This window comes from Phocoena sinus, chromosome 8 (genome assembly GCF_008692025.1).
Source record: "Phocoena sinus isolate mPhoSin1 chromosome 8, mPhoSin1.pri, whole genome shotgun sequence".
Classification (NCBI taxonomy): domain Eukaryota; kingdom Metazoa; phylum Chordata; class Mammalia; order Artiodactyla; family Phocoenidae; genus Phocoena; species Phocoena sinus.
In genome coordinates this window covers 100,461,149-100,486,584 of record NC_045770.1, presented here as the reverse complement: position 1 = coordinate 100,486,584, position 25,436 = coordinate 100,461,149, and the positions used below count along the sequence as shown (strand labels likewise).

Sequence of the window (25,436 nt, the reverse complement as noted above, 5' to 3'; positions counted from 1 at the left end):
CATGTCCCCTGTACTGGCAGGCGGATTCTTAACCACTGCGCCACCAGGGAAGCCCCGTGATGTTGTACACTTTAAACTTACACATGTTCTATGTCAATTATATCTCAGTAAGGCTAGAAAAAGAAAAACAATAAAATTAAAAAATTAAAATCTAACAAAAAAAAGCCAGCGACTATTTAAGACTTGACACTTCTATGGGCAGGAAGCGGGCTGAGAAATCTGTACAACCCTCAAAGAGGGCAGAGCCCACAACCCCTGCATCAGAGGCAATAAGGGAGGATAATGGGAAAGGAAGAGTCTCCAACGATTGTAAGCCAAGCGCCCCAGAAAGCCGGTGAAGGGAGTTCCTTGTAGGAGAGCAGCCACGGGGTCTCCCCTGCCCTGGAGGAGGGACTTGCACGGTGTCTGCCCAGCAGGCTTCCAGACCATGGCTACTGGTGCCTCCCATTCTCCCCTCACCAACGGCATCTTTACTGTGCTTATCCTGCCCCTGCTCTGTGTTTGTATACTGAGCATGTGAGGAGAGGAGATAACTTGTCTCTTAAATTCATACGTCTCAGGGGCTTCCCTGGTGGCGCAGTGGTTGAGAGTCCGCCTGCCGATGCAGGGGATGCGGGTTTGTGCCCCGGTCTGGGAAGATCCCACATGCCGCGGAGTGGCTGGGCCCGTGAGCCATGGCCACTGAGCCTGCACGTCCGGAGCCTGTGCTCCGCAACGGGGAGAGGCCACGACAGTGAGAGGCCCACGTACCGCAAAAAAAAAATAAATAAATTCATACGTCTCTGGATCAAGAGGGGCCACATCTAGACCCATAAAGAGACCTCAGGGCATCCAAGGGACCCTGGGCTGGAGGCAGGGGCTGGGTTTTTCTTCTTGGAAAGGGGGTATTCCTGTGTGTTGTGTGTAGGAAAAAGAGTGAATCAAATGCAGTATTTGGAGATCAGAAGGGCACACCGGGATAGAGACTTCTAGGGCTCAGCCAGGTCTGATTCTCTTCTCTTCCCAGATCCCTGGGAGAACGACCCTTTCCAGGCTCCTTGCAGACAGCAGGGCCACGTGACGAGCTCCGGCCCACGGGCTGTGAGAAGTGACATGTGTCGCTTCCGGATTGAGAGGATGGGAGTCCTCGCCACTCTCTCGACCTCTTCGGTGGCAGCTGTGGAGACCACACTCTGAGATGGCAGAGCCTGGATGGCTGGGTCACCACGTGAAGGAGCTGTGCTGAAGAGATGCCCAGTTCACATTGGACTTGGCACAAGTGAGGAGTAAACCTTGCTTTGTTAAGCCAGTGAGATTTGAGGGGTTTATTTCCTATCATAGTCTAGCCTAACCTGACCAGTACACCTTTCTATTAGAAAGATGCTAGAGCATGCATAGGAGGGAGAGGAAATGCCTGGAGAGTGTGGTAAGTTTAGGACATTAAGGGAACCTCATAAAATACTCAAACATTCTCCATTAACTTGCTGGGTCTCCTGAACAAGCTCCATTGGCCACACACTTGAATAGTCTGGCATCCAGTAGAGACAGCTCCACAAAGAGCCTCCACCTTCATTTATCCGATCAATTAGTCACTCGGTGAGTATTTAATGAGCACCAATGATGTGCCAGGCATTGTGCTAAAAAAGGAGATAGAATGGAGTGTAATATATGGTCCCTTCCTCCAGGGAATTTGTAGCAGGCGAGGGTTCACATAAACAATAAGAAATCTCTCCATGCCCTCCAGAGGCCGTGGAGGGTAGCAGTGTGAGCACGGGTATTGGAGGTTGACCTGGCTGGGTTCTCATCCCAGTTGATTCCATGTAATTCCATGTAACGTGCTTGCTTAGAACACTGCCTGCCTGGCGGGTGGCAAATGCTACAGACACACACACACACACACACACACACACACGCGCGCGTGTGTGCTCGCACACACACTCATGCACTTGCCCCAGGCCTGGCTGACTCCAAAGCCTGCAAACTAACCCACCCTAACGTATAATTTTTTTTCTTTTGGCCATGCCACATGGCTTGTGGGATCTTAGCTCCCCAACCAGGAACTGAACCTGGGCCACAGCAGTGAAAGCACTGAGTCCTAGCTACTGGACCGCCAGGGAATTCCCAAGCATTATAATTTTAAAACATTATTGTATTATATTATTTCAGAAAGAAGCCCAAAGGTTTTAGCATGGCATAGAAAATCTGCCATCCTCCCTTCCAAGCCTCATTTCTTTTCTTTTTTTTTTTTTTTTTTTTTGCATTACGCGGGCCTCTCACTGTTGTGGCCTCTCCCGTTGCGGAGCACAGGCTCCGGACGTGCAGGCTCAGCGGCCATGGCTCACAGGCCCAGCTGCTCCGCGGCACGTGGGATCTTCCCGGACCGGGGCACAAACCCGTGTCCCCTGCATTGGCAGGTGGACTCTCAACCACTGCACCACCAGGGAAGCCCCTGACAGTCACTTTTAAACCAGTCATATACCTTCCTATGACCCGGCGATTCTATTTCTAGATGTCCACCAAGAGAAATAAGAACATGTGTTCACAGGACTTGTTTGCAGTGTCTTCATTCATAATAGCCCAATACTGGAGACAGCTCAGGTGTCCATCCATAGGCGAATGGATGGACTAACTGTGGCTGAGTCAGACAACGGAATACGCCTGCTCAGTATTAAACACAGACAAATACTGATGTGTGCGATGACATGGATGAACCTCAGAAACACTGAGCTGAATGAAAGCAGGCACATGCAAGAGTCCACACTGTATGATTCCATCTATATGAAATTCTACAACAGACAGAACTAATCTATGGCAGAGAAAAAATCAGAGATACGGTTGCTTGGCCTGTGGGGAGGCGTGCTGTGAGGACCGACTGGGATGGAGCACGAGGGAAGTTTCTGGGGTGATGGGAATTTCTGTATCTTGACAGGAGGTTGATGCAAGCATTTGTCAAAACTCAGCAAATGTAGAGTTAAGATTTGTGCATTTCACTGTATGTACATTTTACAGCAAAAGAGAAAAAAACTTTAAATACAAAATATCAAAGTCGAGTTAATGATACGCATTCTGAAGTATTTAGGGGAAGTGTTCTGATGTCTGTAATTTTCTTTGAAATGCATCCAAAAGTAGATGGATGAATGGGTGGAAAGATGGACAGATATGCAGCGAATCAAGTAGAGTGAAAAGTGAATGGTTTTCTAAGTGCTGGATATATGGGTGCTTACCGTAAAACTCGTTCAACATTGCTGTATGTTTGAAATATTTTATAATTTAGAAAAATTCAATAACACTTTACGTACTTATTTTTTTTTTTTTTTTTTTTTTTCCCTTTGTGTTACGCAGGCCTCTCACTGTTGTGGCCTCTCCCATTGCGGGGCACAGGCTCCGGACGCACAGGCTCAGCGGCCATGGCTCACGGGCCCAGCCGCTCCACGGCATGTGGGATCCTCCCGGACAGGGGAACGAACCTGCATCCCCTGCATCGGCAGGCGGACTCCCAACCACTGCGCCACCAGGGAAGCCCCTACGTACTTATTTTTATAGTTACCTTTTTAATTTTGGCAAGTGACACTACTGATATGACTTTTTCCATTTACAGTAATGATGTAAAGTTTCCTTTTAAAATTAATTTGTCTAGGGAATTCCCTGGTGGTCCAGTGGTTAGGACTTAGCGATTTCACAGCCAGGGCCCAGGTTCAATCGCTAGTCGGGGAACTAAGATCTCGCAAGCTGTGTGGCGTGACCAAAAGAAAAAAAAAAAAAAGGGTTAAGAAAGATGAAATAAAATTAATTTGTTTAAATAAAAAGGGGCTCAACTTAAGAAAGATAGCAAGTGAATATTAGTATAGATGGTGCATGGATACGGCAGAGCTCACGATGGCAATGAGTGAACAGGGTAAGTCTGGGACAAGTGGGGTGCCGGGAAGTACACAAGTTCTGGGGCAACCTTGATTTACACCCTGTTTTGCTGCTTGCCAGCCGTGTGGCCGACGGCAAGCCTCTCTGAGTTTCAGTTTCCTCGTGTAGAAATGGGATAATGTGATCTCCTCTGAAAAGAGGCTTGTTGTGAGATGACCCAGGGAAAGCCTGGCTTGGGAGGCCACAGTAGAGGATGGACCCCAGCAGCCCTGGCTCCAGGGCCCTCTGGTGCATCTATTTCCTGAAGCATGCTTGGCTTTGAGAGTTCGCTTCTTTTAGCATCTCAGGTCCTCCAGACGCCTGGGCAGAGAACCAAGAACTCTCTCCACTTTCCACAGTGAGAAAGACAGATCTTATTCTTTAAAACCCTTCTCCCCAGTCCGAGGGCATCCAGCCACCTGGAAAGAAGGGGACCAATCCTTCAAGCACACCGAACCACTGGAACTAGGGAAGGGGGAAAAAAATCTCAGGACAGCAGGAGACCCAAGAGGCCTCTGACCCCTGCAGACCCACAGTTGTTGCTGTTGGGAAGGTTTGCTTTGAGCTCTGCAATCAGATTGACACATCAATTTTTTTTTTTTTTTTTTACTCATTTCTTAAATAATTGGGAATGCCTTCTACATGCCAAGTGATGTGCCAGGTACTACGGATCTCAGGTGAACAAAAATAGATCTAGTCCTGTCCTCATGGAACTTGAAGTCCGATGGGGAGACAGGCATTGATCAGAGAGTGATGGATTTAAAATTGAGATGTTAGGGAGGTCTTCTCTGAGGAAGTGGCACCTGAGCAGAGATCTGAAAGAGGATAGGAGTGAAGAAGGAAAGGGAGGAAAGAGCTCTCTGGGCAGAGGGAACCGTGCAAAGGCCCTGTGGTGGGAGAGGTCGTGGAGAGGATGAGAGGCTGAAGGAGCCTAGGAGGAGCTGGAGCACAGAAACTGAGAGTGGGACCAAGATGACGTTTAAGATGTGGGCATCCCTTGGGCTTCCCTGGTGGCGCAGTGGTTGAGGGTCCGCCTGCGGATGCAGGGGACGCGGGTTTGTGCCCCAGTCAGGGAGGATCCCACATGCCGTGGGGCGGCTGGGCCCGTGAGCCACGGCCGCTGAGCCTGCGCGTCCGGAGCCTGTGCTCCGCAACGGGAGAGGCCACAACAGTGAGAGGCCCGCGTACCGAAAAAAAAAAAAAAAAAGTATTATAGTGAAAAGTTCACCTGCCCAGGGGACAGGATACTCACTCATGCTGGTCAGTCGGTGATTTTTGTTTTTTCTCTATAAGCAAATCTACACTGGAAGACCAATTACCATCTGTTACCAGTTACCAACAGCTAAAATACTGTTGGTGACTGTATACAGCTATAATGCTGCATAACAAATCACCCCCAAACTTGGTGGTTTAAAATAAGAATTTATTTAGCTTAAGGGTCTTTGCGTTTGCAATTTGCACTGGGCTTGGCTGGGTAATTCTTCTGGTCTTGACTAGTCTCACTTACCTACCAGCTGACTTTGGCTAAGGGGAAAGGGATGACTTGGACACATGACTCTCATCCTCCGGAAAGCTAAGCTGGGCAGGCTTTCAGGTGGTGGCAGAAGAGGTACAAGAGCTCCAGCAAGCCCAGTTGTGCCAGTGCTTTTCAAGGCCCTGCTTACTTCATGATAACCTACATCCTGTTGGTCAAGCAAGGCCCTGGCTGAACCCAGGGTCAGAGGGGAGGGCCCTGCAAAATCACAGCAAAGGGAGTTGCTACAAGGGCTAAGAGTCTGCCAGACCCTCATAAAATTGATCGGTGAGAGTGAATTCAGAACAAGGGAAGCTATTTCTAGGATATTAAAAGTAGGTGTCTCAGAGCTCCACGGCCTGGTGTGGAGGTGCGCCTGTCACATAAGGCTGGATGTCCCACGGCCTGTGCCCAGTTGAGTAGTGCCTGAGACACACGGACCAATCCTCACTTCTCTTCTGTTCGCTTACCCCTCCTTCAAAGGTCCTCCAGAGCACGGGCTGTATCTCATTCACCTCCGTCTCCTGGGCCTGGCACTAGGCCTAGCACATGGTGCTAGGGCTGACAACCTCTGCTTGTGAATCAGTGAAATTATAGGGACTTCCCTGGCAGTCCGGTGGTTAAAAGTCCGTGCTTCCACTGAAGGGCACATGGGTTCGATCCCTGGTCAGGGAACTAAGATCCCGCACGCTTTATAGCGTGGCCAAAAAAAAAAAAAAGTCCTTCTCTGATCTCCAGCATCTAGTGAAGACCATTATAGCGTAACTTTCTAACTAGATTTCTGAGCATCACTCTTCCTGTTTGGACCAAGCCCACTGCTGTTTCTATTTGCGCAGGAAACACAGCATCTAGTATAACATCTACTAAAACCTTCTCACTCTGCATGACTCTGCTTAGGGGTGGGAGCAAAGAGAGATGGGGAGCAGGGGAGAGCCTGTGCTCTTAGGGGCAACCAGCAGTGGCTTGTCAGCAAAAGTGCTGGAGCCAGTGGGCGCAATAGAGGTTGGACAGCTCAGCTGGGGGCCCTGGAATGGGGTCCACATAGTCTTTCCGACCAGCCACATCCAGGTCTGAGACAGCCTGTGGCTTGGAAGGAAAAGACGGATAGTGACAGCAAGACCCAGAAAGCTTCCATCCTCATCTCTGCTGCTCAAGGTAAGGATGAAAGCCTTGAAGCAGGGCAGAGATCGAGCCCTGCCCCTGGCCCCCCGAAAATCCAAAGGCAGTCTCTCTGAACTCCAGACCGTCACTTGGAGAGCTAGGTTGCACCTGTCCTGCTTGGAGGGCTCAGGTGTTGAGGCTGGAACTGCTGAGGCTGTGATATCATCTCTACAAGAGTCAGGGCCCGAGGGGGAGGGGGGAGCCTATAGGGAACCGAGAGGGGGTCTCCGCGAAGGACTCTGCACAGCAGTCCTCCATGGACCAAGGCAAGATGCAGGTGAGGAGTCAGGAGCAGAAGAGTAACGACGACAGTTCCGTGTTTCGAGGTAGCAGACGGGGCCTCGGTGCACAGGCCCTGGAGGCCCACTGCCTGGCTTCCAATTCCAGCTCCCACGCTTCCCGCCTGCGGCTTCTGGCAAGCAGCTTCATCTCACCGGGCCTCACTTTCCTCACCTGGCCGAGGGAATGATAGTTGTGCCTGTCTCATATCCCTGTTTTGAGGCCTGAGTGACGTCATTCGAGGAACGCTCTTAGCGGTGCTGGGCATGCCTTCGGCCAACACCACCACTAGCCGTGATTACGAGTGTCGTTCAGGTGCCAGACGCTGTGCTGAGCACTTCACACAGGTGACTTATTTAGTCCTTACACCCACACGTGAGGTGGTTCTTTGACTTTCCTTTCTACAGATGAAGGACACAGAAGCGTGGAGGGGTTAAGCAACGTGACCAACCCAACTGACCAATGGGAGAGCCAGGACTCTACCTTAGGCCTGACCCCCAAGCAGCTGCCCTGAACTGCTCTGCTCTAGTTCTCCAACACGTGTCCCAGGGCATCACCAAATGTGAACATTTCACCACATACTAACTGAAATCCACTGCGAAACACAATGTACATCTTAACATCATAATTTGCTTTTTTAACTCTACATGTGATGTGTAGTTACGTAAAATGCGTTCACATTGTCCTTTTAAAGAGAACGTTCTCCTCCTTGGCGGGAATATCTGGATTCAGGCGAGACCTGGGACCTAGCAAAAGACTACCTCAGGTTACGAGGAGGTAGATTTCTCCTCTGCACGTCTTCTCCTTGGACGCCTGATGGTATCTTGGATGGCTTCAACTTTTCCACCATCTGCCCTGAAATGTCCGACTGCTGACAGACATTTGTTTCTAAAAGGCACTTGCCTCAGGTCACCTGACTAGGGAAGAGCCTAACGCTGGTCCTCAATGCCAGAGGGTTCACTGGGAAACCGAACAAGGTGGCTTAACTGGGAGCTGATCAGCACCCTCAGCTTGTCAGCTGCAGGATGGCAAGTCCTCCATCCTCAGATACGACGGGCTGTACCAATAAGACGCTGTCAGCGCAGGTCTCCCAGCCCTGCTTGCCATTTAAGGCTGCGTGAACTTCCCCATCATGGAAACTTCCTGTCTAGCCACGATAGCAGATGGATGGAAAGATAAAAGTAAGACTCTCTACTCCCCCAGTGGAATCTTTCCCTGGGGATGTTTAAAAATATGAACAAGGTTTGGGTCAGTGCCACCCTCACTGAGCTGAAGAGACAGAGCAGATGACCTCCAGACGACGGCCAACACCAGCCAGAGGTGCCTCTGCGATGACCCCGACAGATATGCCCCATCTAAGGCTCAGGGTCGGGCAAAAGGGATTTGGCTTATGGATTCTGAAGACTTAAAATGATTAAGAGAGGAAATGATGGGGAGAGGACAGCCTTTACTGCCCCAGTTTGACGTCTGATGTGGGAGCTTGTGCGACAGGTCTCGTGAGACCACTTCAGATGGGACAGGGCAGGGCCAGACGCCTGGGTGCCCCACAGAGGCTCTGAATGAGGTCAGTGAGCAGTGATGTGTCACAGGGAGAGGAATAAGTCCAGCTTTGTTCATCACAGATCTTGAGGGGCTGCTGGCCCTTGCAATATGTTTATTAATTTTTTAAAAATGTCCTGTGGCTGGCCTAGTTTTACTTAATGCCTAATAAAGGGAAAAACTGTTTACATAGCACCCCTGGTCTGACACTGAGCAGCTGAAGTTAAGCAAGAGCCTTCACTTTCAGAGATGACACAAGACAGCAGCCTGGGAAGAAAACATCTCCTTTAGAAGCATGCCATTCCCAGGTCAAAGTGGCAGCAGCTGAACGTTATGTTAAAAAAGACAAAATCAGGGTTAGGAGAGATCAAACCCCAGGGGATAAAGCCCAGGCCGCATACTTGGCTGCTGGGATTTGTTGCACAAGAGTCCAGGATAGATGCGTAAGTCACTGCCCAACGCATGTGCCCTTCTGACAGTCCAGACATCTCTCTACATAAACTCTGTTTAACATTCTCCACACAGTACATCAAGTGAGGCCCGAGAGATTGGCCAGAGCCTGTGCTGAGCTCCCAGGGCGATCGATGTCTGCTTCTGCCCGCCATTTCTCACTCCCATTCCTTGCTTAGGTGACAGTGCTACAGATTTTTCCATCGAAGTCCTTGACACCAGGGTCTGTTTTCTCTCCAGTCTTTACTGGCTGGTAAGACATCCCATGGTTCCTTAACAGGTCTGGCTTTTCTACCTGCAGGACTCTGCCTTGCATGAAGCTCTGGTGACCTCGCTGACATGGCAGGCCATTTGTGTTAGGAGACAGCTCCTAAATCTCAGGCTGAGGCCATGACCTAACGCTGACACCTAATATCTACCGAGCGCTTACTGCGTGCTGGGGACCACGGAAGAGCTCCGTGTGCTTTATCTCTTCACGTCTGATCTTCACAAATAGTTAGACAGGGAGCATGATCATCCCCATTTTATAGATGAGGAAATCGAGGCTCAAGCCAATTCATTTATCCAGACAGTAAGCAGCAGTCAGGATCTGACTTGTAACCAGTTCCTACCCTCACTTTACGAGAGCTACCGTGGGTGACCAAGTGCTTACTTTGGGAGGCACCTGGCAGCTTCCTGTTCCCTATGTCAGTGGTCCCCAACCTTTATGGCACCAGGGACCAGTTTCATGGAAGACAATTTTTCCACAGATGGTGGTGGTGGGGGGCATGGTTCAGGCGGTAGTGCGAGCGATGGGCAGCGGCAGGTGAAGCTTTGCTCACTCGCCCGCCGCTCACCTGCTGCTGTGCGGTCCAGTCCCTAACAGGCCGTGGACCAGTACCAGTCCATGGCCCAGGGGTTGGGGACCCCTGCCCTATGTGACACACAAGTCATGGCTCAGAACCGTCAAGTTTCTTTGCTATAACTTCTCAAAGCATAGATTTCTACACAGTTTCCACCAGTAAGGTAGCATGTTCTGGCAGAAAGTTCATGAGCTTCGGAGACAGACTGAACTAAGCAAGATTCCGGCTTTCTGACTGAGTAGTGACTTAATCTTGGACAAATCACTCTCCCTGAGCCCACTTTCTCATCTACAAAATAGGTGTGACACCACTTGTCTGCAGGAGAGCTGTGAAGCTCTACTGAGATTGTGTAAGTAAATAAAGGCTGGTTCTCTCCTCTTCTCTCCTCAGCCAGGGACACTGAGGGGCAGGCAGGACCATGAGGACGCTCCGTGGGGACCCCGAAGCTCAATGATGCTGGAAACGTGCGCTTCCTGCCTGCGCACAGCTCTTGTGCTCACCAACCGCCTGCCTAGCGATTCAGGCCTGCCTTCCTCCAATCGCACCTTTGATGGTCCTAGCCCAGTCTGGGTGATGGCCGTTCTGATTGGATTACAGCTCCTAGGGGAAAATTCCTCCAGTGAGACTAGCCTCCTGGCAATGTCGAAATCTTCTAGTCCTAGAGCTAAACACTTTCAGATAATTCATCCTAACATATTATTTCTTATGCATTGTTTGTCAACTAAAACGATCGTGGAGACTGTAGAAATACAGAAAATGTTTGCTATAGCGCTGCACGAAGCTAAAACCCACGACTGTGACCTTGTAAAGCTCTAGAAACGTACGCCTGGGGATGACATGAGAAGAGACAAAATTAAAATAATTGTGTGAGGGCTGGGGAGTTGTGATTTTCCTTTTTAAAATACCCTTTAATATTCAATTATCGTTCAATTTACAAAGTGAGCATTTTAGAGAAGATTTGATGAGGACGCTGCCTCTTAAGGAGCGTGCCCACACCATTCCTGCCCACTGCCCTCATTCTGCCTGCTGGGCCTCTGAAGGATTCTGCTCAGGGGGCTTGGATCAGCTTCCCTTGGCAGAAAGAACCATCCCAGGTTGGAAGGGGGAATTTCACTGGAACAAAGCCCTGGGTCACCTGGGGAGCTTTCCACACAGCACGAAGAGCTGGCTGCCCCTCTGCACTGAGCTCACTTCTGGCTGAAGCAACGAGCTGGCACAATCGCTTCCCCTACAGTGCCCTCCTGTGGAGCCAGAGAAAAGTCGGGCCCGAACACCGGTAACTTAGACAAACCGCTTTGAGGCTTGGAACGGAAACACAAGGTCTTAGAATGAGATACACTGAACATTTACATGCCCTCAGGAGAGAGGCGGGTCCATCACTGGAGGCAGGACCAATGGTCTGGGTGGGCTGAGCATCTAAGGAGAAGCAGGACATCGAGGCCAATACCCATCATAAGCAGTGAGCGTCCGCAACCGAGGCCGGGCAGGCAGTGGCGCTCAGCTCAATGTGGCTGTTCAAAGAGGTATTCGAGATCTGGGGCCCGCAGTCGCTGCTCTCTGTTTTTGTTCTTAGCAAAGTCTCTCAGCAGGGCCATGACTTCGTTTTCAAATATTTCTGGGGCTGGCTTTGCCTCTGCAAGAGAAGGATGGGCAAAAAGAATTACGTTGGTCAGTCCGTTGCCAGGTATAAGGATCTTGAAACTTGAAACTCTGGCCTTGGCCAAAACCCACAGTGGATACACAGAGCAGCTCCATTCTTCCTCTGAATGTACACGGCAGCCTGTACCGTGGGTTGGCAACCTCTAGCAGCCAGTATTTGTAAAGAGCTTTACTGGGACAGCTGCTCTCACTTGTTTACATACTGTCCGTGGCTGCTTCTGTGTTACGATGGCAGAGCTGAGTAGTTGCCACAGAGACCATAAGACTGCAAGACGATGACGTTTACTACCTGGTCTTCCATGGGCAATTCTGCTGACCCCTGGCCTGTCCAATCTTGGCCGTACTGTTTTGCTCTGCATTTGGTACTTCAGTTGTTTTCCGAGTACTGTGTTTTCCCTTCTAGCCTATATATTTCCTGAGGCAAAAATCACTGGATGTAAGTGACAACGACTGATAACTCTAGTAAACTTAAGTATGAAAGAATTTACTGGAAAGCTAATAGAGGCTCCCCAAATTAACATGGACCTGGAGAACCAGATTTGCACGGAGAGGCAACAAAGGCACCGAGAGTGGAGAGATGAGAATGCCAGCCTCAGGCCAGCGGGAGAGAGTCTGGCAGGATGCTGCTCACCTCTGGATCTTTCTTTCCAACGGTGAGATGCTCACTTAAGGTTCAAATTACAAGCAAAGCCTCCCACTAGGAAACCTTAGGTAATATGCTTTGGAATTACCCTCCTAGCAAGACTAAGTACAATGCCAGGAGAGGGAATTCCCCCAAAGCTTGATTTCCCCTCACTTGGCACAGAGCCTGGCACCTGTTTTTTTGTGTGTGACGACCAGAATAAGATCAAGGAGGTTTAGGCACCCCCCAGGATGCTGAAAGTTGGAACGAACATTATACTCATCCCAACAAGAGAAAGTCAGATCAAGTAGAACCATCACAGCTTCCTGAAGTCATCAGAGAGCTGAGGTCACAGGGCGCCCAAGAGAGTAAGATCTAAGTGAAGAGAGACCCCTAAAGGAGAAGATGGATATGAACACGTGCTCACCTGAGAGAGGGTGCAGGAAGACAAGGCCCTGGGCACATACAAGCAGGTAAGAAAGATTTAGCTAAAATTGTTCATCAGCTGCTGAAAGCCAAGTAGGCTGGCATGAGAGGCACAAAAATCTCCGGGAGCCACAGACACAAGGAGAACTTGCCCCAATGTGCAGGTTCTTCTCAACAATCCCCACTAAGTATGCGCATGACAAAGACTGTGTCCAGAGCAGGAAGCTGGAGAAAGCCTCCCTCAGTGATACAGGCCAGGAGGAGGGGAGCGGCCAATACCGCCCGCCCACCCACAAAAGCATAATGCCCAGCCTGGCCCTTCCTTCTCCAAAGAACAAAAGCCTCAAGGGGCTGGGAGTGGATCAGCGAATCCTGTCTCCTACAGGGCACATGTGAGGACACATTTGGGCTGGTGGAAGGGTAAAAGAAAAAAAATCCTCTACCCTGATGGGACCAGCAGGATCACTGAGAAAGCTCACCCCCAAGACCCATGGCCACAGGGACCAATGGACCAGGATAATAGAGAATACCCTCCCTTCCCCAAAGCAACAAGCACCAAGTGGAAATCAATAGGTATCTACAGCTGGGAGAGGGCAAGAGCAGCATGGAGAGAGATTTCCTTGAAGCACAGAAATACAGGAGGATGCACATGGTAACAATAGAGGCTGGTGGTGAACTGAAGGGAACCAAAGCAATCACAAAATCCAAAGTAAGCTTAACTCCTAACTAGACTGACTCGATTCCCATTCCGACTGCCCCACGGAAGGATCATGCCCATTTCTAAGCATAAAGACCATTTCCCTCAGTTTTTACTGTCTCACTCATGATGTCTAACATTTAATCAAATGTGTCTAATACACACACAAAAGAAAAGTGAAAAACAACACACTGTGAAAGGACAAAGCAATCAACAGAAACAGACTCAGGGATGACGTGGATGTTAGAACTATTAGACAGGGGATTTAAATAAAGCAACTATGACTATTATGTTAAAGGTGCTAGTGGAAAAAGTAGGGAAAATGCATGAACTGATAAGGAGCTCCAGCAGAGGTGGAAACTGTGAAAGTCAAATGGAAATGTTAAAAATAAAAATAGAAATATAGTAGCCCATAAGCAGAATGGACTCATCATAATATTTAATGGTCAAGGAAAGAATTAGTGAAGTGGAAGAAAGGCCAATAAATATTATCCAGTACAAATTACTCAAACTAACACATGAAAAGAAAAATAAGAGTAAAAGACACAAAACACAGAATCCAAAAGCTGTGGGACAATATCAGTGTAAACCAAGTGTAACTGGAATCCCAGAAGGAAAAGAGGAAGAAAATGAGGCAGAAGAAACATATGAAGAGATAATGGATGAAAAATTTCCAACAATAACATAAGGTAGGAAACACATATCCAAAGCCAGCTCAATTCCTAACCAGACTGACTCGATCCTACGTACTAACAGCCTCACAAAAGAAGAGTGCCCATGTAAAGTGCTGAAAGAAATAATTGTGGGGACTTCCCTGGTGGCACAGTGGTTAAGACTCCGAGCTCCCAATGCAGGGGGCTTGGGTTCAATCCCTGGTCAGGGAACTAGATCCCACATGCATGCCACAACTAAGAGTTCACATGCCGCAACAAAGGAGCTGGTGAGCCGCAACTAAGGAGCCCACCTGCCACAAGTGAGACCCAGCACAGCCAAGTAAATAAGATAAATAATTTTTTTAAATAAAAGAAATAAGTGCGAACCCGTAATTCTATATCCACTGAAAATACCTTTTGAAAACGACAAACAAAAGCTGAGAGAATTCATAATAGCCAACCTACACTACAAGAAATATTAAATGAAGTTCTTCAAGCAGAAGGAATATGATACCAGAGAAACATGGATCTACATAAAGAAATGAAGATCTCCAGAGATGATTAAAATGAAGGTAAATATAATGTACCTTATACATAATATGTGTTATATGTTACATACATATTTATATATAATGTGTTATAATTTACATATTTATAAAATACAATGTATTTTCTCCCTTATTTTAAATTGCTCTAAAGATAACTGTCTAAAGTAAAACAACAGAAACGTAGTGTAGACGTACAACGTAAGAGTAAAAAGTGTGACAACAAAAGCACAAAACATGGGAGAGAGAAATTGCAGTGTACCACTGAAAGTTCTTACATTATACATGAGGCAGTATACTATTCTTTGTTTTTTTTTAGTATACTATTCTTGAAGGTAGACTATGATTAATTAAAGATGTATACTGTAAATCCTAGGGCAATCACTAAAAAAAATTATAGAGAGATATAAATGATAAACCAATAGCGGAGGGGCTTCCCTGGTGGTCCAGTGGTTAAGATTCCACGCTCCCAATGCAGGGGGCACGGGTTTGATCCCCCCACAAGCCACACAGTGCGGCCAAAAAAAAAAAAAGGAAAAGAAAAAAAAACAATAGCAGAGATAAAATGAAATTTTAAATACCCCCCCAAAAAAAAATCCATGGTAACAGAGGGGGAAGAGAACAAAGAACAGACAGGAGAAATAGGAAACAAAAAAAAAAGATGGTAGATTTTAGTTCAACCACACTGGTAATTAATTATGTGTAAATGGCCAAAACACACCAATGAAAAGATAAAGACTATAAGATTGGATAAAAAAGAATGATTATATATGCTATCTATAAGAAGCTCAACTTAAAGACAAAGATAAATTAAGAGAATGGTGTGGTAAGCAGCCTTCTAGGCTGGCCCTCAGTATCTCCCACTCCCCTGTGTACAAGCCCTGTATAATCCCCAGGGCTGTGAATATGATGGTCTTCACACCCATGACTGGGTTATGTTATATGGCACAGTCAGGACAGGAAAATTATCCAGGTGGTTCTGACCTAATCACATGAGTTCTTTAAAAGCAGAATCTTCCCCAGCTGGTGGCAGAAGGGGATGTCAGAGAGATTTGAAACATGAGAGGGATTCCACGTGAGGGAGGATCTCCAATGCTGAGACAGAGGGGCCATGTGGCAAGAACCTGAGAGCAGCTTCTAGAAGTTGAAAGACATTAATAGCAAGCAAGACAAGCAGGATCTCAGTCCTACGCCTCAGGGAATGAATGCTCCCTGAAACCTGAATGAGCTCCCGGGCAGGAATGTAGAAGAGACGACGTTGATTTCAGGCTGTGCGATCTCGGCACAGCTTCTGACCTACAGGACTGTGCACTAATAAATGGTTGTCGCTTAAAGTCACTAAAGTTTGTGGTAACAATAGAAAACTAATATAAATGGAAAAATATATACCATGCAAACACTAATCAAGAGAAAGATGGAGTGTCTACTATCAGACACTTTGGAACTACCAGCAATAAAGACAGACATTATATAATGATAAAGGACTCAATTCATCAAGAAAATCGAACAATCCTAAATATGTCTTCACATAATCACAGAGCTATAAAATATATGAAGCAAAAACTGTGAGAACTGAAAGGAGTAATAGACAAATCCACAATTATAGTTGGGGATTTCAACACTCCTTATTAATTGATAGAGAGTACAGACAAAATCAACCAGAATATACAAGACATGAAGAACGGGATCAGCCAACTTGACCTTGTTGACATTTACAGAAAACTTCATCAACAAGTGCAGAACAACATGTTGTGTTCAAATAAATGCACATGGAACATTTATTAAGATATACACATTTCAGGCTTCCCAGGTGGCACAGTGGCTGAGAATCCACCTGCCAATGCAGGGGACACGGGTTCGAGCCCTGGTCCGGGAAGATCCCACATGCTGTGGAGCAACTAAGCCCGTGCGTCACAACTACTGAGCCTGCGTTCTAGAGCCTGCGAGCCACAACTACTGGAGCCCACGTGCCACAACTACTGAAGCCCGCGCGCCTAGACCCTGTGCTCTGCAACAAGAGAAGCCACGGCCATGAGAAGCCCGCGCACCGCATTGAAGAGTAGCCCCCGCTCGCCACAACTAGAGAAAGCCTGTGCGTAGCAACGAGGACCCAACACAGCCAAAGATAAATAAATATATTAAAAAAAAAAAGATATACACATTTCAGGCCATAAAACAAATTTCAAGGAATTTAAAAGAACTGAAATTATATAGCATACGTTCTGTGGCAACAACGGAATCAATAACAGAAAAATACCTGGAAAATCTGGAAATATTTGAAAATGAAACATACTTTTAAATAACTCACAGGTCAAAGAGGAAGTCACAAGGGAAATTAGAAACTATTTTGAATTGAATGAAAATGAAAACACAACACACCCAAATTTGTATCATAAGGCTAAAGCAGTGCTTGGAAATTTATAGCATCAAATGCTGGTAGTGAAACGGAAAACAAAAAACCCAATTAAAAAAAAAGGCAGGAGGAAGATTTAGGGACACAACACCAAAGAGGTATGAATGGCAAATGACTTGAAAAGACCCTTGGGACTTCCCTGTTGGTCCAGTGGGTAAGACTCCACACTCCCAGTGCAAGGGGCCCAGGTTTGATCCCTGGTCAGGGAACTAGATCCCACATGCCACAACTAAAAGATTCCGCGTGCCCCATCGAAGATCCGGCATGCAGCAACTAAGACCTGGTACAGCCGAATAAACAAATAAATATTAAAAGAAAAGAGAAGACCCCCAATATCCTTAGTCATTAGGGTTGTGCCAACTAAAACTACAGCGACACATTACTACACACCTCTTAGAATGGCTAAAAACAAAAACAAATTAAACCCTGACAATACCAAGTGTTGGTAAAGATGTGGAACATCTCCTTCTCCCCTCTCCGTCCTGGGCAATCACTGGTCTGTTTTCTGCTATGTAGTTTTGCCTTCTCCAGAATACGATATAAATGGAAATCATACAGTGTAGAGTCTTTGAGTCTGGCCTCTTTTAACTTGGCATAGGAGTTGACAAACAATGGCATACTGCCCATTTCTGTATGGCCTGTGAGCTAAGAATGATTTTTTTTTTTTTTTTTTTGCAGTACGCAGGCCTCTCACTGTCGTGGCCTCTCCCGCTGCGGAGCACAGTCTCCGGACGCGCAGGCTCAGCGGCCACGGCTCACGGGCCATGGCTCACGGGCCCAGCTGCCCCGCGGCATGTGGGATCTTCCTGGACTGGGGCACGAACCCGTGTCCCCCACATCGGCAGGCGGACTCTTAACCACTGGGCCACCAGGGAAGTCCTAAGAATGATTTTTAACTGGTTGAGGGAAAAGACTCAAAAGAATATTTCATGACACATGAAAATTATACGAAATTCAAATTTTTTTTTTTTTTGAAATTCAAATTTTAATGTCCATCAATAAGTTTGCTATAATGTTAAACATACATTTACCATATGACCCCGAAACCCTTTTCCTGGGCATTTACCCAAGAAAAACTAAAACCTACATTCACAAAAACCTATATGCAAAGATTTACAGTTTAGGCTTTATTCATAGTTGCCTAAAACTGGACATATCCTAATGTCCTTCAACTGGTCAGCAGATAAACTGTGGTACATCCACACGTTGCAATTCCACTCAATACAAAAGCATGAACTATTGGGACTTCCCTGGTGGTGCAGTGGTTAAGAATCCGCCTGCCAATGCAGGGAACACAAGTTCGATCCCTGGTCCGGGAAGATGCCGCAGAGCAACTAAGCCCGTGCGCCACAACTACTGAGCCTGCGCTCCAGAGCCTACATGCCACAACTACTGAGGCTGCGAGCCACAACTACTAAAGCCCGCGTGCCTGGAGCCCGTGCTCCACGACAGAAGAAGCCACTGCAGTAAGAAGCCCATGCACCGCAACAAAGAGTAGCCCCCGCTCGCCACAACTAGAGAAACCCTGAGCACAGCAATGAAGACCCAACGCAGCCAAAAAAAAAGAATGAACTACTGATACAACAACATGGATGAATGTCAAATGCACTATGCTAAGTCAGGGACAAATATTTTCTATAAAGGGCCAGATAGTAAATATTTTATACTCTGTGGGCTTTCTAATGGTTATATAAGGCTCTAGACCCTGTATTGTCACACTTCACACTTGGAACCTATAGAATAGCTTCTATTTTAAGGTACAAATAGTGAGTGGAAACACAAAAACAGGAGATGCAGAGTGACAGAAATGGATGAGATGTCTCCTAATATCTATTCTCCCATTTTTCCTTGATAATAGGATCCCCAATTTAGCTGGGCACATGGAATAGGCTACATTATTTCTTCCTTATGGCGAGGTGTAGCCATATGACTAAAGTGTGGCAGGTGGAAAATAAGTGGAATTATGGTGTATAATTTCTTGAGAAGGATCCATAAAAGATGGGGTGCACTCTCCTACTCTTTTTCCCCGGCTGAAATATGGACATGACAGATAGAGCCTCAGCAGCCATGTTGGGTCATGAGGTAGCCCTACACAGGCAGAGGGTGAAGGAAGAGCGAGTCAAGAGGAATCTGGCCTTCGTGACTCTGAAACCCCTCTGTGCATTCTGGAGATCTACCTCTGAACTTCTGTTATGAGAAAGAGAAACACAGTTCTGTCTTCTTTAAGCCATCATTGTTTGGGGTATTTTTACTCACAGCCAAAGCAAATCCTAACTATACACATGAGAATTCATTCCTCACAAAGGTGGTGCCAGAGTGAGACTCCTGGAGACCTCGTGCTGTGCAGCCTGAGCTGTCTCATTCCACTCCATTCCGGGCCTGGTTTTCTTCAACCTTCCCTTTGATAATTGTTGTATGGAGCTTCCCATACAACTCCACTAAATTCCCTTTTTTGCTTAAGTTAGATAGAATAGGTTTCTTTTGCTTGCAAACAAAGAACCTTACCTCATAAAACAAATTTTGCACGCTTCGGAAAAATCTGAAGTGTTTGGGTTGAGTGTCTACTACATGATAAAAGAAAAAAAAAAAATGCCCAGGATACCATTCCAGACTCAAATCAGCCCAAGTCATCCTATTTTTCACCTTATGTTGCTTATCATGCCTAATACCTGTAGCCCAGTAGTAAATATCCCAGTCATTACTGGGTTCATTAATCAGGCGATCGTAGAGGTTCAGTTGTTTCTCTGTCATGTGGTGCAGATATGCCTTAGCGAAGAGGCTAGAAACAAGAAAGAAAAAGAAGTTGAAAAGCCTGTCTCTGGTCAAAGAGAAGTGCCATCCCGACTCCTATCCCCTTACCTAAGAAGGATACAGTTTTCCAGCATCCCCCTCTTCCTGCTCTCATAGAGCAGCCGGGCCCTTTTGGTTTCTATGGATTCATCAGTTCGCTCCTGCCATGGAGGCAAAGGGATTTCAATCATGTCCTTCTGGGAATCTGTCGGGCTGTCACCTCTGTAGCAGCGTCTGAATGATGTCACTCTGAGTGAAGGAGACACTAGGTGGCGTCTTGACAGAGCAAGCACCTGAAACAAATAAGCCACAAATATCACAGTTTTTTTTTTTTTTTGGCCTCGACATGCGGGATCTTAGTTCCCCGACCAGGGATCGAACCTGCGCCCCCCGCAGTGGAAGTCCGGAATCTTAACCACCGGACCACCGGGGACGTCCCCACAAACATCTTTTTAAAAAGGACGACCGGGGCTTCCCTGGTGGCGCAGTGGTTGAGAGTCCGCCTGCCGATGCAGGGAACGCGGGTTCGTGCCCGGTCCGGGAAGATCCCACATGCCGCGGAGCGGCTGGGCCTGTGAGCCATGGCCGCTGAGCCTGCGCGTCCGGAGCCTGTGCTCTGCAACGGGAGAGGCCACAACAGTGAGAGGCCCGCGTACCGCCAAAAAAAAAAAAAAAAAAAAAAGGACGACCATCCTTGTCATTCACTCAACACTTACTAGGTGCAAAATGCATTTGATCTCCTTCAGTCCTTAAGAAGTTATGCTGATTTTATAATAACTATAAATGGAGTTTAATCTTTAAAAATTGTGAACTACTACGTTGTACCCCTGAAACTTATAAAATACTGTAAATCAACTATACCTCAATAAAAAAAAAAAGTTATGCTGATACTGTCCCCACTTTACAGCTTAGGAAGCTGAGGCTCGGAGAGGCTGAATGACTTACCAAGTTCACCCAAACAGTAACTACTGTGAAGACTGGAACCACCCCTGACTGCAAACATGTTCTTAACCAGTGTCTTTCCAGAACCTCTCCAGCAGAAATATTTTCTCTTTCCTTTGCATTCCCTTAAAATTCTTACAATATGGTTTGCATTCTAATCACCTGCCTGTGTTAAAATCTGAGCATACGGTGATGGTATGGCCCCTAATTCCCCAAAGTTTCCCAATCTAGAGAAGGGCAAAAACTATCAAGATGCAACGAGGGCTTCCCTGGTGGCGCAGTGGTTGAGAATCTGCCTGCCAATGCAGGGGGCACGGGTTCGAGCACTGGTCTGGGAGGATCCCACATGCCGCGGAGCAACTGGGCCCGTGAGCCACAAGTACTGAGCCTGCACGTCTGGGGCTTGTGCTCCGCAATAAGAGAGGCTGCGATAGTGAGGCCCACGCACCGCGATGAAGAGTGGCCCCCACTTGCCACAACTAGAGAAAGCCCTCGCACAGAAACGAAAACCCAACACAGCCAAATAAATAAATTAAATTAAATAATAAATTTATAAAAACAAAAATGTATAAAAAAAGATGCAATGAGAAGGTGGTGACGTCAGCAAGATGGTGGAACAGGAAGTCCCACACTCTCCTTCTCCCACGGAGACACAAACTACCCAACAATACACCGACCAATTCCCTTTATGAGAAATCCAGAAACCAGCTAAGGGCTCCTGAACCTCAGGTGAGCACAAAACCAGCTGCACTACAGCTGGAAGAAAAATTCATGGTACTCATTCAACATAGTCCCTCCCCCTGGCTTAGCCCAGTGCAACTGGAGAAAATTCTCAGCTCCTGGCTTCTCCCTGGGAGGGAAAGAAAAGACTGAAACATACACCCAACATGCAGCCTTTCAGGGGGATGCCCGATTGACTAGCTTCTGTCTTGTCTGAATCTAAGTGTGACGGAAAAGATGCCAGGTTGGGGGCTGCTGAGAAATAGGTGAGGGTTTGGACTAGCATACACTCACTCGCCATCGTCCCTACCTGTGGCTTAGCACAAAACAAGCAGAAGAAAACCCCCAATTCCTGACTTCTACCTGGGGAGGGAGAGGTAGAATGTGTGTCCTACACTCCAGCTTTTCGGGGAGCTTCCTGAGAGAATGGCTTCTGTCTTGCCTGTCTCAGAGCACTGACAGGACCCAGCATACTCTAGATATTTGGGGGCCTCTGAAAACCAAAGAGAGCTGGGTGGCTTGCTGCTGCTTCTGAGGACCTGTGGTACAGCCGACAGAGGCCAATGGAAAGAAAGGAGGAGCATGCATCCAAAAGTCCTGCTTTTCAAGGAGCTGCACAAGGGACTGGTTTCCGTCTTGGCCAACCTGCAGCGCTCATGGGACCTGGGATACTCTGAAGCCTGGGGGCTGCTGAGGAGAGCTGGGAGGCTTGCGGCAGCTCCAGAGAACCTGTAGTACCATAAAGAGACACCAGAGGGAGCAAGAGATTATGAGCTCGTGAAAAAAGAAGCCAGCAAATCTCTCTAGTTGGGAATCTACGTGCACGAGTCTAGAGAAGAAGACATTTCTACACAAAAGGTTTGATAGGCCCCCAGATTCTCTAGCTGGACCGATTGGCAAAGGTCTTTCCTTGCACGAAGTCAGTCCAAAAAGACTAGGAGAGGTGGTTGTTTTTTCAAATGCATGGATCTCAGCACAAAGTTGCAAGGTGCATGAAGAAATGGCAAAACAAGGCCTAATCAAAGAAATAAAACAAACTTCCAGAAACCAACCCTGGAAACAGAGGTATACGAATTACCTGACAAATAACTCAAAATAAATGACATCAAGATATTCAATGAACTGAGGAAAACAATGCAAGAACAAAATGAGAATATCAATGAAGAGAATATTAAAACAAAAACAAAATTTTGGAAATGAAGAATACAATGACCAAATTGAAAAATTCACTACAGGGGTTAAACAGCATACTTGATCAAGCAGAAGAATCAGTGAACTCAAAGACAGTTTATTTGAAACTACCCAATCAGAGGAAGAAAAAGAATGAAAAACAGTGAAGTATGCTTAAGGGACTTATAGGACATCATCAAGCAGGCCAATATAAATATTATGGGAATCCCAGAAGGAGAAAAAAGAGAGAAAGGGGCAGAAAGCTCATTTGAAGGAATAATGGTCAAAAACTTCCCCAATTTGGGGAAAGAAATGGACATCCAAATTGAAGAAACCCAAAGGAGACAAAGGACACTAGACAGTAACACAAAAGCATTTGAAAGCATAAAGCTCACTGGTAAATGTACATATAGGACAAACACAGGATATTGTAACACTGTAATGATGGTGGGTAAATCAGGTTTAATTCTAGCTTAGACGTTAAAAGACAAAGACAAAAAACTATAAAATACGCTAATGGATACACAACAAAAAAATGTAGTGTGACATCAATAACATAAGGTGGGAGGAGTAAAAGAGCAGCTTTTGTATGAGATTGAAATTATTATCAGTTTTAAAATAGATGATAAAATGTTTTATGTAAGCCCCACAATAACCACAAAGAAAACACCTATACACAGTAGAAAATGAGAAAGGAACTGAAGCATGTCTCTATAGAAGAAAATCAATGAAACACAAGGGATGACAGCAAAAGGGTAAAAAGGGACACAAAAGCTACAAGACAGAGAGAAAACAATGAACAAAATGGCAATAGTAAGTCCTTCCCTATCAGTAATTATTTTAAATGTAAGTGGATTAAACTCACCAATCAAAACACATACAGTGGCTGAATAGATTTTAAAAAACCCACAAGATCCAACTATATGCCTTACAAAAACTCATTTCAGATGTAAGGGAACATGTAGGCTGAAAGTCTGAAATATATTTCATGCAAAAGGTAACCAAAATAGAGCAGAGATGGCCCTACTTATATCAGACAAAATAAACTTTAAGTCAAAACTGTCAAAAGAGATTTTAAAAGGACGTAATATAATGATAAAAGGGTCAATTCACGACGAGGATACAACAATTACACATGCGACCAATATCAGAGCATCCAAATATATGAAGCAAATATTGACAGAACTGAAGGGAGAAATAGTAACACAATAATATTTGGAGATTTCAAAAGCCATTTTCAATAATACATCGAACATCCAGACAGAAGATCAATAAGGAAGTAGAGGACATGAACAACGCTGTAAGCCAAAAGAGCCAAACATACATATACAGAACATTCCACTAAACAGCAGCAGAATACACATTCTTCTCAAGCACACCGAGGACATTCTCCAGGATAGACAGCATGTTAGGTTTCGAAACAAGTCTTAACAAAAAAGATTGAAATCATACAAAGCATCTTTTCTGACCACAACAGAATGAAACTAGAAACCAACAGCAGAAGGAAAACTGGAAAATTCACAAATAAGTGAAAATTAAACAACACACTCTCCTGAACCACCACTGGGTAAAAAGAGAAATCAAAAGGGAATTAGAAAATATCTGGAGACAAAAACACATCACAAAGCTATGAGACTGAGCAAAAGCAGTTCTAAGAGAGAAGTTTACAGTGTTAACAGTCTATATTCAAAAAGAAAAACGATCTTATGAAACTATGTGAAACCATGACAGATACTAAAGACTTAAAAAGAACCGAAAGACTTAAAAAAAGAGAGAAGGGGCGCCCAGAGGCTGTCGGGCCAGCTCCACCTGGGAAATAGGTGAAATCTGAATTGGGTCTCCCACGAAGACTGACGGTTCAACGATATTACGAGACAGACACACAGTGGGCTCAGGCAGGGGCGGATGTAACCTGAATCTCCCTACGTTGCAAGATCGACCTCTCCTTGGGTCTGCCCTTGCCCTGGGCTATCAGGCAGATGGACGCTTCTCTCGGCCTCCACTTCAGAGGAAGACGAGATACAGTTCTCACTGCGGCCTGCCTAGGACCCTATAACCCCCACTCTCCTCACCCGCGGAAGGGCCGGGAACACAGCAGCCACCACCATTTTACCCGACCCGCATCAGAAGCCAGAGGCCCGGCCACTTCCGGGAACTTCCGGGCACCAGTCCCGCAGACAGCGGCTCTGAGGACCTGAGCCGGAAGATGCGTCCTCGCGTATGGCGGAAGTGGCTGTGCGTGTGACGCCGGCGGCGGGGGACCTGGGGCAGAGAGCGGTTCGCGCGCTTCGGGCCTAGTCCGGACTCGCCGCCGCCGCCGCCATATTCCCGGTAACGGGGGCGCGCGGCCGGGGGCCGGCTGGGCCGGAAGAGGGCTCGGGGACGGCGCTGAGGCGGGGAGGGGATCGGTTGAGTTTGGGGTACCCGGAGTTGGCGGGCGGCGGGAGGCGCGGGCCTTTGAGGGAGGGGGCCGAGGGCGTCGGGCCGGGTCTGTGGGGAGGGAGCGCGGCGGGCCTAGCTGGGGGCGAGGACTAGGCCTGGGTGGGGAGCGGAGGTGGTTGGAGATCCGAGACCCGCAGGGACTCTAGCCGGGGCCGCTTGGGGCCTCGGCAGGTGCGGCGGGCTGTAGCTGCGGGCTTCGCCGCGATCGTTCTTCGCAGCGCCATCCGAGGGCCCCTAGGAGCAGAGGCCTGCACTTCCTCGTCGCGCCCCAGGCAGCTGCGGCGCAGCTCCGGTCGGGCCCGAGGGTGATGGGCAGCGAGCCCCGCGAGCCCCGGTGGCCTGGGAGAGCGAGGGGCGGCGCGAGGCCGGGGGCGGGGCGGAGCGGGTGGGGCAGAGCTCGGGCTGCCTGCCAGGATGCTGCGTCTCTGGAGACGGGAGGTTGGCAACCAATGCCCTCATCCCACCCTGGGACCCTTATGCCTCTAACTCTGTTTCTTTCTGGATACTGCAGTGGCATCTTTCTTACCTTGTCCATTTTCCGGGCTCGAGATCTTCCTTCCGGAGCCATGTCAGAAGGAGTGGACTTGATTGATATATATGCTGACGAGGAGTTCAATCAGGTGAGGGGTCATCGGGAACATTGGTATTTTCCTGTACCAGCTGAGGAATCACTCGCACCAAACTTGCAGTGGTTCCA

General features: G+C 47.3%; 2 protein-coding genes across 3 annotated transcripts in view; one reads left to right on the top strand and one right to left on the bottom strand.

Moving 5' to 3' along the window:
* Positions 1-10,547: 10,547 nt before the first annotated feature.
* On the bottom strand, positions 10,548-24,510 carry SDHAF2 (succinate dehydrogenase complex assembly factor 2). Its single transcript, XM_032639115.1, has 4 exons — positions 24,370-24,510; positions 19,535-19,758; positions 19,345-19,454; positions 10,548-11,293 (listed from the first exon to the last, which is right to left on the bottom strand). The coding sequence occupies exons 1-4, from the start codon at positions 24,403-24,405 to the stop codon at positions 11,163-11,165; spliced, it is 501 nt and encodes a 166-aa protein (XP_032495006.1). The 5' UTR covers positions 24,406-24,510; the 3' UTR covers positions 10,548-11,162.
* CPSF7 (cleavage and polyadenylation specific factor 7) overlaps positions 24,507-25,436 on the top strand; it is a 22,917-nt gene continuing 21,987 nt past the window's right edge. Inside the window, exons 1-2 of one of the 2 annotated variants that reach the window (XM_032639114.1) lie at positions 24,507-24,628; positions 25,251-25,359. In XM_032639114.1, the coding sequence (XP_032495005.1) occupies positions 25,306-25,359 (54 nt within the window). In that variant the 5' untranslated portion in view covers positions 24,507-24,628; positions 25,251-25,305. The remainder of the gene's footprint in view (positions 24,629-25,250; positions 25,360-25,436) is intronic. The other variant, XM_032639113.1, reaches the window with a different exon arrangement.